At 51.5% G+C, this 17,446-nt stretch overlaps 7 protein-coding genes across 7 annotated transcripts; 2 read left to right on the top strand and 5 right to left on the bottom strand.

Moving 5' to 3' along the window:
- Nucleotides 1-111: 111 nt before the first annotated feature.
- Nucleotides 112-1,215, top strand: PSV08DRAFT_391730 (P-loop containing nucleoside triphosphate hydrolase protein; the record flags this gene model as incomplete). Its single annotated transcript, XM_014223281.2, has 1 exon — nt 112-1,215. Exon 1 carries the CDS (start codon nt 130-132, stop codon nt 1,213-1,215), a length of 1,086 nt encoding a protein of 361 aa, XP_014078756.1. The 5' UTR covers nt 112-129.
- Nucleotides 1,216-1,424: 209 nt separating this feature from the next.
- On the bottom strand, nt 1,425-3,407 carry PSV08DRAFT_391732 (uncharacterized protein; the record flags this gene model as incomplete). The annotated part of the gene is made up of 1 exon (XM_066093523.1): nt 1,425-3,407. One exon carries the CDS (start codon nt 3,405-3,407, stop codon nt 1,425-1,427), a length of 1,983 nt encoding a protein of 660 aa, XP_065949032.1.
- A 939-nt stretch (nt 3,408-4,346) lies between these two features.
- PSV08DRAFT_203974 (uncharacterized protein) lies at nt 4,347-6,331 on the bottom strand. Its single transcript, XM_014223283.2, has 4 exons — nt 6,191-6,331; nt 5,995-6,063; nt 5,159-5,920; nt 4,347-5,104 (listed from the first exon to the last, which is right to left on the bottom strand). Exons 1-4 carry the CDS (start codon nt 6,230-6,232, stop codon nt 4,724-4,726), a joined length of 1,254 nt encoding a protein of 417 aa, XP_014078758.1. The 5' UTR covers nt 6,233-6,331; the 3' UTR covers nt 4,347-4,723.
- A 236-nt stretch (nt 6,332-6,567) lies between these two features.
- Nucleotides 6,568-8,014, bottom strand: PSV08DRAFT_362888 (uncharacterized protein; the record flags this gene model as incomplete). The annotated part of the gene is made up of 1 exon (XM_014223284.2): nt 6,568-8,014. The coding sequence occupies exon 1, from the start codon at nt 7,987-7,989 to the stop codon at nt 6,568-6,570; it is 1,422 nt and encodes a 473-aa protein (XP_014078759.1). The 5' UTR covers nt 7,990-8,014.
- A 715-nt stretch (nt 8,015-8,729) lies between these two features.
- PSV08DRAFT_352301 (uncharacterized protein) lies at nt 8,730-10,129 on the bottom strand (the record flags this gene model as incomplete). The annotated part of the gene is made up of 4 exons (XM_014223285.1): nt 8,730-9,320; nt 9,371-9,490; nt 9,616-9,941; nt 9,991-10,129. 4 exons carry the CDS (start codon nt 10,127-10,129, stop codon nt 8,730-8,732), a joined length of 1,176 nt encoding a protein of 391 aa, XP_014078760.1.
- A 3,093-nt stretch (nt 10,130-13,222) lies between these two features.
- Nucleotides 13,223-14,245, bottom strand: PSV08DRAFT_362890 (uncharacterized protein). Its single transcript, XM_014223286.1, has 2 exons — nt 14,091-14,245; nt 13,223-13,941 (listed from the first exon to the last, which is right to left on the bottom strand). The coding sequence occupies exons 1-2, from the start codon at nt 14,151-14,153 to the stop codon at nt 13,507-13,509; spliced, it is 498 nt and encodes a 165-aa protein (XP_014078761.1). The 5' UTR covers nt 14,154-14,245; the 3' UTR covers nt 13,223-13,506.
- A 469-nt stretch (nt 14,246-14,714) lies between these two features.
- On the top strand, nt 14,715-15,931 carry PSV08DRAFT_362891 (uncharacterized protein). Its single transcript, XM_014223287.2, has 2 exons — nt 14,715-14,845; nt 14,905-15,931. The coding sequence occupies exons 1-2, from the start codon at nt 14,791-14,793 to the stop codon at nt 15,795-15,797; spliced, it is 948 nt and encodes a 315-aa protein (XP_014078762.1). The 5' UTR covers nt 14,715-14,790; the 3' UTR covers nt 15,798-15,931.
- The last annotated feature ends 1,515 nt before the right edge of the window (nt 15,932-17,446 follow it).

The following is a 17,446-nucleotide window of genomic DNA, read 5'->3' on the forward strand; positions in this document are numbered from 1 at the left end:
ATTCTGTTCAAGAATCCCGCCGAGTCAAGCTCGCCAAGCCATGTAAATCGCCTGACTCGAACCACAAAGAATTCAACACTCCATCCGAACCGTCAAGTTTGAACCTCTACCACAACGCAAATGTGACAAATGTCCTTCATCCCGCGCCATGCCTTCCCGCCAATTCCCTCGCTGCCCCGGTCCTATTTCCTGGGCCACCACAAATCCGGGCTGCAAAAGATGAAATCACTACTCGCCACCATCGACCTCGTCATTGAGTGCCGCGACTACCGCGTACCACTAACCTCTCGCAATCCGCTCTTCGAGAGCGCCCTAGAAGGCAAAGAGCGAGTAATCGTGTACACGAAGCGCGATCTAGGGGGCGGCTCCCGCGACAATCGTAATGAGCATGTGATTGCACAATGGCACCATCCCACCCCAACCATGTTTGTGAGAAACGGCAAGGATGCCGAGGGCGAAGCTAGCGGTCGTAAGAGCGTGATGAAACTTCTGGATTTATTGAGAGAGCATGCGCAGAAGAGGTGGAAGTTGGTCGGTCATCGAGTCATGGTCGTCGGTATGCCCAATGTCGGCAAGTCCACGCTTCTAAACGCTTTGCGCGCCCAAGGAATCGGAAAGGGCAAAGTCGCTGCTACGGGTGCACAGCCCGGTGTTACGCGCAAAGTCAGCAGTAGCGGTGTCAAAATTATCCCAAGTGAGGACGACGTAGAGTCTGTAGATGTTGGTGCGAGAAGAAAACTGCAAGGTGTGGGCGGAGGTGTCTACCTTCTCGACACACCAGGAGTCTTTATCCCGTATGTGCCAGATGCAGAAGCAATGATGAAACTGGCGCTATGCGGCTCTGTCAAAGATACTATTATCCCGCCCGTCATGCTCGCGGATTACTTGCTCTACCACCTCAATCTCCAGTCGCCTACGCTGTACTCGGAGTACGCGCCGCCCACGAACGAAATCATTGAGCTGCTCTCCGAGATTGCAAAGAAGACGGGACGGCTAGGAAAAGGCGGGGCGATAGACACGGAAGCGACCTCGTTGTGGCTGATTCAGAAGTGGAGAAGCGGCAACATGGGCCGGTTCTTGCTTGACGATATTGACGAGAAGAGTCTGGAAAAGGCAAAGCTTGATGAGGAAGGCGCGGTGCCGAGTTTCAATCAAGCAAGAAAGGCAGAGCGAGAGAGAAGACGGGAAAGGAATAGAGCAAGAGGAGAGAAATAATTATAACATGCAGCCCAGACCTGTAATCAAAACATGAGAGTCTACTTCACATCTATAATTTGAAAGCTATCATTACTGATAAAAAAAAGAATACTCCGTGACATAGAAAATCCATCCCGCTACCAAAATTGTCCCCACTCCACCCTCCTTTCTCCCTTCCCCCCCCCTAAACCCCTCCGAGAATCCCATCCCCATCCTCACAATTTCTTCTAACCATCCTGTTCTGGCAAAATCACTATCGTCTTATACTTCTGCTCCATGACAGTCGCAAGCGTAGGCTTCGCTTCCGGCTCCGTAGACACAACCAGTGTCTTTGTCGCCATAGCCGTCGACGTCGACGTCGGAATCGTAAACTTGAGGATGCTCAGCGACGGCGAACTCGACGTCTCGCTGCTACTCGAAGACGCAGACTGCACAACCGTGACACTGGACATGACGACAACCGGCACGTTTGTCGCAACAACAGTAGTAGGAAGCGCACTACTGCTACTACTGCTGCTGCTGGTAGAGGTCGCCGGCACGGGACGCGGGGAGTCGAGATCCCTAACATCCACAAGACTGACCGTACGCACCGGCTCCGTCGTGGTAGCAGTACGGATATAAATGGCGATATTCTGGGCGTCGGGCGACTTCTCGCACTTGCGTAGCTTGGCCTTTGGATGCTTGATTTTGATTCCTTGGTCGAGCTTCTTGCCGCGGCCCTGCCACTTGGCGGTGGCACAGACGGTCATGCCCGGGTACCATGGGTTATGCATGTAGACGGGGCGGTGCCAGGAGCGCTTGACTAGGGGGCCCGAGTCGTTGGGTATGACGGTGACGACGGGCTGGATGGAGACGGTTTTGGTGTAGACGGGGGCGAGGGGCCGCTCGCCGCAGTCGGCAGGGTTCATAGGGCCGGCGCGGCATTCGAAATAGCTGAGCCACTTTTCGGTGCGGGCGTAGCATTCGTAGCATATGATGCTGCCGGTCCAGGGGTGAAGCATCCAGACGCCGCGGGTGGGGCCTTGCCAGACGATCGCGCGCTTGTTGGGGGTGGTGGAGTTGCCGGCTGGTAGGTCGTCATCATCTGAGTCTGAGTCGCTGTCTGAATCGTTGTCTGAATCATTGAATTCAGTGCTGTTGTGAACAGTAGTCTTGTTGGCGACTGGCTCGGCCACTGCTCGCCCTTCCATGGCTGGCTCGATTATGACCGTCTTAAATGCAGTTGGGTTGAACACGACTGACTCGAGCGCGATCGTCTTACTTGCGACTGCTACATCTTGCTCAGCTGTCTGTTCAACAGCAGGTTGAGTCTCGTTCCAGGAAGTTTCCTTGTTCGACCCAGGTGTAGACCTGGAGTTGAGCTTTCCATCCACAATTGCTGGTCCATAGTGCCGAACCGTCAAGTTGCCCTCGGTGGTCTTGGGCTTCCCATTGTTGAAGTTGGGCTGCCCGTTAATGAATGCCGGTCCGTGGTGGCGAGCAGTCATATTTCCGTTGCCAATCTTTGCAGTCAAGTTGAAGTCGGGCTGTTTGTTGGGAAAATGAGGCCCGTAGTGGAGAGTGGTCAAATTTCCACGTTTGACCTCTGGAGTCGAGTTGGATTGCGACGTCAGGTTGAATCCAGGCGGTGGAAGAAAAAATGAAGATACACGGTGCCTGGTAGTCAAATTGTCACCAGACCTGCCCGTCTCGTTCAATCCCGCCGTCTGGTTAACGAAGATCGGGGTATGCCATTTTAGCGGCCTGCTACTGATATACTGGACAGGGTCGCTCGTATCATGCGTCCAATTGACGGATCTCGGGGGCAGACTTCGCTTCGGCGGCGCACCACGAATGCACATGAATGAGACGGACATGATGGGGGCATTGGCGTCTCTGGACGGGATGCATGAAGAAATGACATCGCCGGGATCCACAAGAGTGTCGAGATAACGCTCCAAGCAGCCGAATTGCGTGTATGCGTAGAAATAGCAGCCCGTTGGTCCGGAATTGATTTCCTTGGTCCAGTCGCCCTTTTTCTTTTCCACGATCTTGATGCTCGACGCGCCGAATGCGACCGACGTGCACTTGTCACGCTTGAAGTCGATATTCCCATAGATGGGTGGCCCGTTGCAGTCGGCCGAGGTGAAGGCATAGAGGCGGAGGCCTTCATGCTTGGCTTGGGCGAGGGCTATGAGGAGTGCGAAGATCGCACTCAGCAAGCGGAACATGCTTGGTGGCTGCTGTTTCGTGTCAGTTTGTAATCACGTCATACATGAAGAAAAAAAGGGGATAAAACTATCTTTGTTTCCAAAGAGAGTTTGTGGAAGTAAAGAATTAGTTACCTTGACGTGTATGTACGTTTACTGCCAATGTGTTAGCGCGACTATCTTGCAGTGATTGAAGGAGAAGAGAGAGAACGTGTATCCTGAACACGATCCTCAGATCTCAACGTGAAGTCTCACCTACCAAGCGTTAGTGTTCCCAGGAATGAGCCCTTGTTAGTTCAAGTTGTCTGTAGAAGAAAGAGAAGAAGAAGCAGGACATGGCGGATTGAAGGAGGGATTTATATGGAGGGGCAGTGCATCTCTTCTTCTTGCAAGCCCTTTCGCCAAGAAACATGAATCAACTTTTCACGCAATCCATATGCCCAATTTAACTACTGGTGATGCAATCTCTGCGTACAAGTTGTTGGTACAAAGGGTCTTTGCAGGGTATATCGCCAACGGGGCGTTGCGATGGAGACACTGAGCACGGGCGGTACCAACACACAGATATGGTAGCGAACAATTTGAAGCCGGACAAGCCCGTGTTTTGATAGATCTTATGATCTTATGTTATTTCAGTAACGTATCCATTCTTTGATTAAAAACGAGAGGTGTCTATACCGGCTCATCAAGTACGGTTGCATCGCCGGATGGCATCATAAGTTGATGGGGCGATGTATCTGGCATAACAATATGGACGTCTTATAGAGAATGATTTAAACCAAGACTGTCATCATGTCAGGCATTCGACTGCTCATCATTGAATGGTACTGTTGAATTGGTGTAACTATCATCCCCGCGTTGTTGGCTCAATCAATGTTGCAGGAATCCGCTCCATACTAGAATAAAGCATGAGGAAGCAGACAGTGGAACAAGTACAACTCAGCTTCTCGGTATAGTGAATGTGGTTGAATCCGTTGGAATTGAACCTCTCCTACATAAAGACGAAATTTGCAAGAATGCTTTCAAGATTTCAAGGTTGCAACAAAATAAGCTTCGTGTGTATGAACAGGCTCAACCCATAGACTATCGATGCATACCAACATGACGGTCTACTATGTGTGACAGTGGGCAGCTAGTGAAAACAACAAAGACAAGACCACGGGACACAGGTGATGTAATGAAATAACAATACTTGCCATCTACTCGCTTCGAGTCCAGCGCAATGAGTTACTCAGCAGTTCCCCTCCCTAACACATGCGTATTCTGAAACCCAAACGCCTTATACAACCTCAACCAACTCCCACCATGGACTCATGTCAACGTGCGAATTCGTGCTTCTACCACTTGTCCCACTCATCATCCTTCTTTGCTGATCCACCCATGCTACCACTGCCACCGCTCTTCTTCATAGCACTTGTTCCAATACCACTGGGCTTCTTCTTTTCCATAGTCGTGCTGGTCCTTGCCTCACCGGCGCTAGCAAACTCGTCCCAAAAGTCCTGCTTGTCCTTTGCCGGTCCCTTGGGTGCCGCACCAAAGCTTTCCCAAAAGTCTTTGCGTTCGGGTTCGGGAGCGCCACGGCGTGCGGTAGACGAAGAATCGTCCCCTTCAACAAAGCGCGTAAACTGCGTATTAGCAGTTGCGACGCCAGATTGGAGGGTCTGGCCTAGGGTGCCGGCGGTGCTCCGGGCTTGAGCTGCGAGGTCAGCTTCGGCAAGCTAGAGGATAGTTAGTCGCAGGGTTTTACTGAAATACTGCAGCGCAAAACATGCCTTTGCCATTCCGGGCTTCACCCAGCCTTCATAGCCTGTTTTGCCTACTTTGCTTACGCTGGCGCCCAACCATCCAAAACCTTTGGTAAGCGCAGCAACCGGGTCCTTCTGGAAGTCATCAAGCGCAGGCGGCGCACCAGGCTCATCGTCCTTCTTCCACGAATCCGGCTCGCTGCCGAAGCCACCGTATTTTCCTCCCTGGTTGGGCGCAATGCCCTCCGGCCTATTAGCATTTTCTTGGCCCATCTTCGCAAAGTAGGCTTCGTTCTTGGATTTTTGCGACATGGCGTTTGTACCTAGGGCGGGTGATCCTGACCGCTGAAAGCCTGCATCACTACCTCGTGCCTTGCCCAAAGGCGTCTGACTTCTGCTCCCTGCTGCGCTGGCTCGTCCACTCAATGGCGCACCTGCACCAGCTGTAGAAGCATTCTCCTTTTTCGGTAACCGCTTAGGCAGGTTGCTCTTGTCAAACTCCCTGTTCTCAACTTTGCAGCTAAGCCTCTCCTTCCACTCATCGCCCGCCTCTGAATCGTATCGCTCTTGTATGGTTGACGACTCGAATGTGCGTCCTTCTTTCGTGTTCGACTCGTGGCTGTTGAAGAAGTCTTGGAAGGGTTTGTTGCCGCCAGCAGCCATGCGCACCAGTTCTGAGCCTTTGAAAGCATCCATGGTAATGCTGCGGATGAAGGAGATGTGGACACCTAGACCGCGATGGACGCCGGAGCAGGAGAGACACATGAAGATACCGAGTTTGGGCGAGGCCTAAAACAAGAGGTATCAGTAAGTCTAGTCGCTGCTCGCATGCCTGGCCAGAAAGCGGGTGGGTGGCTGCGTACCCATTGTGGACTGGGCGCATTACAGTCGACACACTTGTTGTTGTCGTTTGTCTTTTGGATTTCCAGCAACTGTAAGTAGAGCGAATTAGCTTTTGAATCTTCACAGGCCCCATTGTTTAACTGTGCTATGCTTCCATCTCCGCATTTGATCCCTAGCACCCCCCACCTCCACAGACTGGTATAGTGATCGGCCTACCTTGCTCCGTGTCTCCGGATCCACCTCCCACATTTTGCTCATGATGGGCAACTAGAAATTTATGCGATCGCACAAGAAGATATATTGTCAAAATTGATTGTGGTGTTGGGTGAGAGGGAGTGTCGTGGTCGTGGGTCGCGTTGCGGTCGAGATTCAGGGTACAGGTGGGCCAAAGTGGGAACGCGTGGCGCGTGTGCAGTTGAGCCTCAATGTCTGAGTAACTAGCCAAAAGGGGTCGCAGGCACCGGATAATTCTTGCCCCCCCCGCTCTTTAGGCGTCTATACTTTTCGAACTTGACAAGATATAGTATCACAGATGCAAAGAATTGATGTCAGATTTTCTGTCGCATCATTGCAGATGAAAAGGTCTGGTGCGTCTAAACGTCATTACGACCCTCGTTCCACAACTCATCGCTATTCACCCACTGAACCCATATCCAGCCCTCTTCTTTCCCTTCCAGAGTAATTATATCATTTTCGTTACTCTCATTGATGAGAATATCGCGTGGCTGCCACATAAAATCCACTCCAATCTCTGCAAATGCTAGCTGAATAGCCTTGACCTGTGTTTGGCAGGTGAAAGTACCTAGTAATGGGTCCCAGTCGACGATTTTCAGTGTGTGTAAGGCGGGTAATATAGACTTTATTATTGGTGGAATTGCATGTAATGCATCAGTAAATCCAGTCGAAGGTTTCAGCTCGTCCCCATCGGGATCGTTGGCTATGAGGTGAAGATGTTGAAGACGCTTGGGCAAGTGTTGCAAAACACTCGATAGCGATTGGACTGTGGTGTTCTGTAAATAAGAGCCGCACATCATGGTAATATCAAGAAGGAGGAAATCCATATGCTCAAGCTTGCTTAGTCCTTTCAATGCGGTCGGATCTAGTGCTAGGCGAAAGTCTTTGAGAAACAGCGATGTAAGCGAATTTGACTGGTTTGTGATGGAACGCATAATATGCGTGATGGTCGTATTGGCTTCATCTTTGTCATGGCCTGTGAATTCAAACTCGAATGTTTTAAGATGAGCAAAAAATGGCATCAACCGAGTTATTTCTACTGTGTCGGTGCTGCATTTCTGTAGATGAAAGCTCTCAACGTACGACTTTTCTTTCCGTAGCCTTTGAATGATTGCATCATGCTCGTACCATATGAAAGTGCCGGGTAGTACACGGTTCCTATCGTGTGCCACATGGTCCAAAGTCAAACTGCGTAGTGAAGGTAGCAGGAATAGGGGAATGACATTCCGAATGCGCATCGGACCAACAATATATGCTTTATTGAGATTGGATAGAATTCGAAGATCTAACGACGGCGTGAACCAAACCATGTGGTAACTCCATTTGGAAGGTATTGCAACTCGGATGTCGCATACATCCGGTGCGAATGATAGGAATAAATTTAGATATGCGTCTGTCCCGGCATCCGTCAATATAGAATTCAGGTCGTCCGTCTCATTGGGGTTCTTTGAGCCTAACGCTTTTGCGATGTTACGACGTTCTATTGGTGCCAAATCACCAGGGAGTCGAAAAGCATCGTTGGTGACCAGAGAGTTGTTGTGCACAGGCCGACAATCCCATTCCAGACTTTGGATGCGTCGTGTATGGGCAGGCCAGGACGCAAGGGTACGTATAAACAGGGCTGGGTTTCCACGATCCAAAGAGTATGTGTTGTACAGGAGCTCGTTGGTAAGGCGATGCAAGCGTCGGTTGACGAGGCCAATGTTTAAAGCTGTACTGAATGCTTTGAGAAACAGCTGCTTGATGATTTCCAGTAACAATTCGTTTGGAAGAGCTTCCATGATATATGGTACATACAGAGGCTATGCGAAGAAGAAAGGCTAAAAACTACCCCAAGTACAGGCAACGAGCCGTTAGCGTCTTGGCAATCATCACATACGAACAATGGATCTTGTCAAAGTCGTAAAGAATGCATACTGATGATCGATTAACGGATATGACGTGTTTATCTGCAATGAAATATTGGACGGTGATGTGTACATTCAGTTACAGACTGGTGATGCAGTTGCGTGGTATCTGTACTCACGCAACAGTCCCATTTCTCACCTAATTAAAAACAATTTATCTTTCTCTTTCTCTGCCTTGCTATCTGCCATTTGTTTATGGCTTGTGTCCCTTGTGCTATTGCAGCAAGGCGCTTTTGTGCCATTTCTCCCGCCCAGTCTAAATATGTACATTGTTGCCCAACGAAATTGCAGTCAAAGGAAGGATATAGTACACAGGCTCAGGTGCCTTAAGGATGTATAAAGAAAACTGATGGACGAGGTCCTGGCAATGAACTGTCGCAAGACTAAAGACGATAATGAAATGGAGTTGACGTCAGTGTATCGCTGCTTAAATATTACACCTGGCTAGTGCGAAAAGAGCATGCTTGTGTGTTCGTGAGTCGTGCCCCAACTTCTGTCTGAGGATCGCTGGGGCTAGCTTCGAATTTTTGGTATTATTCCGGGGACGCTTTGCATGTTGGTTAAGTGCCGATCCAGATGGTGCATGGAATTGTGGGTTCAAAGTCTCGTACTCTCTACGGATCTGGATTCCGTACGTTCAACTGGCGACCATAGTCCCGGCTATCATCAATGCTACCTAAGCTTTCTCGACTTAGGTTGGCACCGTGAAAGGTGAGAACAGCAGCTGGATTGAGGCGAGAGTCGACTAAAATTGGTTGACTTAATCTGCGGGTTGATGGAGTGATAGGCGTTATCGACTCTTCGTTGGATCGGCTGCGTTGTGAACTAAAAGTTGTGGTAAGGGGTGTAGGCGGCTTCTCAGCACGTCCTCCAAGCAAACCAGCTCTGCTCATAGTGCTGACATTGCGTTGGATGCCGCCACCGCCTTCTTGCTCCTCGCGCTGTTGCCTCCTCCTCTTCCACAAGACAAAGAAAACGATACCAATGATGGCGAGTAGACCAACGATGCCACCAGCTACGCCACCAGCAATAGCACCTACGTTGGGTGAATCTTTCGAGTCATTATTTGCAGGGGCAGAGGCCGGGGCCGATGGTGTTATGACGACCGTGCGGGTGACGACATTTCCACTTTCGGTAACTAGAGTTGGCACTGTGACGGGCTCCTGGGTTCGGGAAGGAGCTGGCGTAGACGATGGTTTCATGGTCTGTAGCAGATGTTAGTTTGGGGTGACAGATCAGGTTGGAAGCGAAGTACATCAGTGGAGGACGAAGAGGATGAGGAAGTAGGGTCCGGCTCTGCAGTGACTGTCTTCTCGACAGTCTCTGCTTTCTGCGTCACAATGCTCGTTACCACTTGTGCAGGAGGTGGAGCATACTACCAGAAGGTCAAACACCGATAGCTTGTAATTGTGCACGTACAGCCAAGGGAGACCTTGAGGTAGATTGACTAATGAAAGGGAAGGGGGCAGGGTTGGAGAGATAAAGAGATGAGGTACTAACAGTAGATTGTTGCGATTGTGGTTGTGATTGTTGTGGTTGCTTGGAAGGTGCAGCCGCGGTAGAGGAGGGCTGCGAGCCTCCCTCAGTACCGGATGGCTGGCCATCCATCTCAACATAGATGTAAAGATCTTCGTCCTTGTTACCACATTTTTCGTCGGGGAAGCCAGGGCAATCCTGCAGACAGTCGCTGGTGCTTGTTGTGTCTCCGGGCACATAGTTGGAACACCAGCAGTCGGTGTATTGGATAACAGCAAACGCCCATGAACCTCCTCCTTCCTCTTTGCAATGGTTGGTACAGTTACCATTGGACTGATATGGCCAGGTATCTGATAGGTTAGAGGCTGCATGACGCACAGGACAGGCAGGAGAACTTACAGGCTGTGTTTTGCTCTCCAGTATTTAGTGAAGAGCAGTATGAATACGTCCAGTCTGCGGCGCCGGCAGGCTGTATGGAGAGCAAGAGAGTAGAGAGGGCGACAAAGCCAAAGAGCGTTGACGTGAATCGGTTGTCCATTGTGAAGTCTGGGATTGTGGTCGAAGGGGGTACGTCGGCACAAGTCGAAGTTTGCGCAAGATTCGGGGAGTCACTCGGCGACGTGAATGAAGCAAATGCGGTGGCGTCTTTGAGCGCAACAAAGACGGCGCCGAAAGGGAAAAGCGATTGGACGCCCCCGTTCTCGGGAGGGCGCTACAAGGCGAACGAGGGAGACAGTGAAGACGGAGTAGATGAAGCGGGCGGTAGAAAGGTTTTGCAGGCGGGGTGAGAGGGTGGCTGTGGTGTGAGGTGGTACAGCCTTTGGTCCGTCGGCCGGCTGGTCGCTGAATGGTGGCTGGGACTCTTGGACGCGCTCTCGAGAATGCAGGTGCAAGGTGCAGTGAGCGGATGCAAGAAGGTGACGGGGCGCGCGCGAGAGAGGTGGGGGAAGCTTCTGTTGGCTCAGACTGTGGTTAGCATTGCTGGCCTTGGAGGGTTGTCGAACGGGTGTGGGCTGTAGCACAGCGGGTTGTAGGCCAGGAAAAGGCTCTGTTGGGGATGGAGGCTAGTGGAGCGGCGTACTTACGAGCGCTAAATCGATACCAAGGTCTGTGCTGCTGCTTCGAGCACTATCCACGTCCTGATCCCTCCCGCTTTGGCCTTTAGTTCCTCCGCCTCTTCCGCACTAGGCACACAGCCTGACTCGAGCTGCCGTCTTCCTTGTTTTGTGCCAACAATGTCCGACTCCGTACTTGGATGACGGGCCGGGGTTGGGTTGGGTGCTTGCGGTTAAATGATGCCCTATAGGTCGTATAACAGGCTCCTCGCCGCGCCTGGATTCCACGACAAATGCGAGTACCTTTGGATGGGGGATACACAGACCGGCGACGAGGTCGGGATGGGCAGGAGCTCTCTTGCTTTTGCTGCGGTGGTGGTGCTGCTGCTGTGCTTAGTGGCACCGCGGCGGCGTGTTCTCCGGAGATGAAAGCACTATGTCAAACAGAAGGATCAAAAGTAACCATCAGGGCGGCGCCGCATTGATGACTATGTATAAACGAAGGGCTTCTAGTCTGCGTGGACAGCCAAACGAGAGTAAGGGTCAAGTACGACAACGAAAGTGTGAAGAGACAAGGGAAAAGATGGAATGGTTGGATGCCGCACAGCGCAGGACTGGCAGCGTGTTTTGACTGTGCATGTGTGCGATGTGTGCTGATCACCTGGCACGGCGCAGGATTAGCACGGTGTGGTGGCGTTGGACGGCGAGCCAGTCCTCGCAGCAAATATCAGAAGCAGGAGTCTACGACGATTACTTACTGACCTTCTTACATGAGCCAGGCCGTTGCATGCAGCCTGCAGCAATCGCAAGGGGCCTGCACAAGGGGTCACGATCGATGCCTCGCCCAACCAACCAACGGGCGTATCGTTGCACCCGCGCCTCTTGCACCGCTTGTCCTCGACAGACTACCTTGACAGACAAGACGTCGTCTCCTCTGCTTAGCCAGCACACGTCGTGCGCGACTCTTTGCAACCTGTTGAGGCGCTCAACTGACAAGAAGGCGCCGGGCCGTTGACACTCTCAAGCAACGGCGTCAAGCCTCGTCGCTTTCTCCACCACTCACACAGCCAATGCCCTGTCCTCGTCCAACATGGCAGGGCGACGCGCCCGCCCAACACGGCCCATGGTAGCATCATGGCATCATGGGAGGCGGCATGCCAGTCGTCGGCATGTATAACACCCGACGGTTTTGCTTATCAGCAGCTGTCGGCATGAATTCAGCATGCCCACGCGCTCCGGAACTACAGCTGTGTATGGCATCCATAGGCACTTATCTTGCCTCATTTCTCACCTGGATTAATTGTTAGCCTGAACGCCTAAACAAACTGGGACTGACGGCAGCCTTGGCAGTTAAAGGGTCGTCCGGCCAAGTGCCTGCGAGCCAGCCACCGCACGCGCGCACACGCGGCCTGGGACTCCTTGTCTCTTTGACCACCCTCGCTCGCTCCATTCGCTTGCCTTTGGCAGAGGCTCGGGCAGATCACGTCGAGGATGGATTATGACGCAAGCCCCCGTCCGCTTGCGGCCAATGAGGCGCCCACTGCCTCTGTCTAAGCGATGCTTCTCGCACCGCTAGGCCCAGTCCGAACTCTCCAGTATCGATAGCGCGATCGGCAGGGGACCTGGTCAGAGCTACGCGTCCGGATTAATGCTGGGTCAAGAGGCGATACTCTGCACAAAGAGATGAGGATTGTCGTCCCCGGTACATGTTGAAGCAGAGCCCCGACAGCCACTGCCGTCATCGACTCGCTGGTGAGACGACTGCCCTCTTGCTTCCTCGGTCATGTTTGCATCAGTCCTGCAGCAGCGCGAACGCCAGACTCAACAGCAGAGAACAGGTCAGCGCCCCTAGGCATCCCCCAGGCATCCCCCAGGCATCCCATATGCACTCGGTACCTGCGTGTCTTTCTTAGCTCAGCACGGGAATGGGCCTGCCAAGCGTGAAACTAGACAAATTCCACGATGCGAGTGAGATACGAAAAAGGTACTGGTAGCCTACTATTTATTGTCAGGTCGTCATCACAACCCTGGCACCTGAGACTATTGAACGCTACCGCGCTCTCCCGCTTCCGTCCAATTCCTGCCATCCCGGCCATCGGAGAGTCGTCTTGGCATCATCCGCCGAACCATGCCATCCTAGCAGCGGCATATCCATTGAACCCTGACGGCAACAACGCTCTTATGACTGGCAGCAGATGGATGCGCAGAGCAAACTCTTTGGTCTGTGTATTCTGCGGCGCGACAGTCCGGTCAGATTGCTCGTAAACAATTGCAGCCTCAATTCACATGAAACAGTGCGAGCATGGTTGGATAAAGTCTGGACCGCGACAATTTGCGCTCACGCCATATGGTGGTAGTTTATCTCTTGCGGTTGCCCATGGTGACTTCTGTTCTCAGGCTGCCAGGCTGCAAGGCTGAGAACCATGTCCTGGGACAGCATCCCCCTAAATCACGTCACTGGATCGAGTCAGGTGCCTGGATGCCATGGCAAAATTATCTACTGCGCAAATTTCCAGCGCGTTTGTTTCTTCGAAACTCCGTGTCAGTTCCGACAAGGGCACACGCTGTTTGACAGTATCACTTGGCGGAAAGTGGACATGGTTTGCGAGGTTGAAGCATGTTACACAAGGTGGACCCTAAGAGCAAAGCAGATTGACACGCTAATGTCCGTATATGGGATGAATATTCCAAAAAAGCAGGGAAAGATAGGAGAGTCCGGAACAAATGCTACACCAGTCGCCATCCGATAGCCCCCAACTCATTGCAAAACTTAAAAACATCTCTCCTTGTACCTACTCGGTCGTGCACACGTTATCTTCTCATGCCCCTATTTACGGCATCTCTATCTTCCGTAGTCCATCTAAGCACCATCACCCCATAGACCAACAACCTGCATTGCGAATGCCACTCCCGCTAATCCCGTCTTGATCAACTCGGTCCTCTGTCTCCTCTCAACAAACTCTCTGACCTCTTCGCCGTTAACCTCCTCACCCTGTGCCTCTAGCTCCATGACCTGCCTCTTCTCATCTGATCCTTCCATGGCAGTCACAGCATAGTCGACACCCGGACCGGAGATGAAGGCGAAGATGGACGTGTAGAGCAGATAGGGATGGCGGAAGCGTCGCGGCGACAGTACATAGGCGGAGAACAAGGTAAACGTGGTGACATGGCGGAGATATGACGATAGCCAGGAAGACTGCCTGGACAGGTAGGCAAGTGAAGTGCGTGCGTTTGTGGCAGTGGGGAGGGCGAGCAGTGCGGGGAATGCGGTTGTGGAAAGGGTTGCGGAAACACCCTGAGGATTGTCAGATCTTGAATGTCTCTTTCTTGTTGCTACAGTCACTGATGCACCAGCTGTACAGAGAACGACGCCCCGGTGTCTCATTCCCGCAGCGAAGCATCCATCACGCAGCCAAGGTGGCGGCGGGCTTGTTGCACACGTACCGTCGCGATTCCCAGGGTGATTGTGCCGACGAATTTACATATCGACACTGTCTGGGCCGACATTGTGATGACGGCAATCGTTCCAATGGCGTGGGATACTCGAGTCTTTTCTGTTGTGGTGGTGATCCGTCTGGTGATGACGATGACGATGATTCAGCCCACTCCGAGTGCTGGCATGCAAATTGCGGAGCTGATGCGGAACCAGTCCCGGTGGTCCAAGCTCTCTCTCGTGCCCGCAGACCAAATGCGGAGGAGAGCACATGCGAATGCAGCCCGCCCGTTATTACTGCCAATAAGAAAAAGACGCCCCGGATTCACATGCTTAAAGTTTGCGATAAACATGTTAGCTGACATTGTGTTTTCCTGGCTTTACTTGAACGCTGAGACGAACGTGTCGCGCGTGGCCAATGTCTCACCAGAGTGCCTTTTCCTCCAAGATGACTACTACTATTCCTAGCTTGCATCGTCGTACCTCGGCTCCCCGGTCACCGATCGCTGCGGCCGTAATATTCACTCGATGCGAGCATCCTTATACTTTCAACCACTTGTGTCTTCAAACTTGTAGCTTCTCTTCTTCCTTCAAACGCAGTTCCTGTTCATCGCGCTCTTCCTTACCCACTACACGTTCTCCTCGAGCCTCGAACACAAACAACCTGTCCATAACAAGAACAGGCTACCAGCTTGGAAAACACCACACGCCATGCCTGCGGAGAGATATTCATACATGAGCAATGTCTGGAGGGATGGCATCTTCGGTATAATCTCCCACACCACCTCCTTCCATCCAGTCCATCCCGCTAACCCGGCCCACCAGACAACAAAGTCCTCTTCTGCACTGGCGGCGCAGGTTCCATCTGCAGCGCCCAAGTCCGCGCAATGGTCGCCCTAGGCGCAAACGCCTGCATCATCGGCCGCAACGTCGAGAAAACCGAAGCCATGGCCCGCGACATCGCGACCGCGCGACCCGGTGCAAAAGTCCTGGGCATCGGCGCCGTCGACGTGCGCAAGCCCGAACTCCTGCAACAAGCCGCCGACCGCTGCGCCAAAGAACTCGGCAGCATCGACTTCGTCATCGCAGGCGCCGCAGGCAACTTCCTCGCCTCCATCGACCAGCTCTCAGCAAACGCCATGAAGAGCGTCATCGACATCGATGTGCTGGGCAGCTACAACACCGTCAAAGCCACACTCCCGTATCTCGTCGAGTCCGCGGCCAAACACCGTACAAATGGTACAACGCAGCCTGCAAATGGCACGGGCGGCCGCATCATCTTCGTCAGCGCTACCCTGCATTACACAGCGACCCCGCTGCAGTCGCATGTCGGCGTTGCGAAAGCCGGTGTGGATGCCATGGCCATGTCTGTGGCTATCGAGCAAGGGCCAAAGGGCATCACGTCGAATGTTATCGCCCCAGGTCCTATTGCTGGCACAGAGGGAATGGCGCGGTTGGCGAAACCCGAGGCGAATAAGGCGGATAGTAAGGCGGCGAAGACAGTTCCCATTGGCCGATGGGGTACCGTCAAGGAAATCGCTGATGCCACCGTGTTTTTGTTCTCAGATGCCGGCAACTTTGTAAACGGAGAGACCCTTGTTGTCGATGGTGGCGCGTGGCATACCGCTGGCTTCAGCGGCGGGTTCGAGTACCCGGATTTCTTGCTGTCGGGTGCTCCCGTTACGGGCGTTGCGGGCGGGAAAAAGGCAAAGTTGTAGAAATAATATTGTGAATATACGATTGAGATACTGTTTACACTAGAATTGTAACTGGAGACTTGATGTGTGCTTTCATACTCTTAACGTATTTCCCTACTTATATAAACATCATCAGACATCTTTCATCTGATCTCTATTCGAATGATATGTCCAGCAAACTTTACTTGTCAGCTTCAACATTTACTCATACAAATTGGTCATTTTACACAACTTGTACGTGTACGTATTATCTCAATCAGAGTGGTCATAATGAAACAAAAGCAAACTAACTAGTTATAGATGAGAAATCCTACAATTGGTTTAAAAAAAGATTATAGAACGAGAGCACAGGGCCAAGCATCCACCCGATTCTTCCCAACGCTCCACCACCGACTCAGAACAATAAAAGAAAAGCAAAAAAAACGTGTTCTACATAGCTGCTCTCGGTTTCGATCCGAGGTCCTCCGGGTTATGAGCCCGGCGCGCTTCCGCTGCGCCAAGCAGCTTTTGTTGCTGAACTTGATTTCAAGATGGCAAAATTTGATGTTAAACAATTTATAACCCAAGTGATATCAGATAGAAAACAGTGCAAAGAGTTCAAGATGTCAAGCGAATGTGGGGACAGTGGTACCAACGCCTAGAGTCATACCCGACGCTGGATGCAGTTAGCGTTGCATACACTAAAGTAATGACTATACTACAATCTTGCCGTGAGAAAGAGGTAACGTCAGACAAATACATTTAACACGATTTTCTCCCAGCATTGCCATCTCTTCGGAAGCAAACCCGTTCCAAGTATTTGCAGCCATCACTACTTCACCACGCTCACATAGGCCGCAACAAATTTGCCTCCTGCGGCTCAATAATTTTCATTTAAGGTTCATTTGCTACATTCTGCACCTCGACTTGCGCAAATCTCTCAACGTAGAGAAGACTGCATGTCTCCAAAGTAACACATGGTTCTAGGACCTATCGTTGGGATAGTACCAGAAGCGGAAAATGCATCCTTGCGCAAGCACGTAGCGTGAGGCCATGTCTTTCGCACTTTCAGCTATGGAGATCTGCTAGATTCGGTTTTCCCTGCCCTTTTCTCTGACAGTAAGAGATTTGTGGGCTGCGAATGTGTCGTTGAGTTAAGATATGAATATACACAGAGCCTGTATCTAGCTACAAAAGCCGAAGCCGGTATTTGTGACAGATAGACGTGCCTGTCGCAGAACTTTCAGCGAATGTCTCGTCCGGGGATCTTTAGAAAGCTGCTATAGGGATGAAAGAAGAGGTAGACGTTATCTAAAAGCGAAATCCTTCCTATGCCTTTGCTGGCTCTTCATCATCTGTTCGATGCACTTAACTACGCATGAAAGGTCGCATGTAGATATCAAAAGGTAGTCCTCTGATACTACACATGTTATTTCCTGTAAAGACAGCCTTATGATCGCGTTAAAGTAACAATAGTCAGAGATCTAAATAGCTGCCCTTTGGGATGTAAAAGGTACTGACTCTCTTGCTAATTTTTTTCAAACAGAGTAACTTCGAATAATACGTAATTACGAAACAAAGTACAGAGAAAGCTTCTTCAACATCACACTTGCTCAACATCCCCAGCTACCAAGAAAAAAAACACCCAACACAACCTGCACTAAAAAATTACTCTCATATCTTCTCCTACC

This window comes from Bipolaris maydis (genome assembly GCF_028858645.1).
Source record: "Bipolaris maydis strain C4 unplaced genomic scaffold PSV08scaffold_8, whole genome shotgun sequence".
In the NCBI taxonomy this organism is placed as follows: Eukaryota; Fungi; Ascomycota; class Dothideomycetes; order Pleosporales; family Pleosporaceae; genus Bipolaris; species Bipolaris maydis.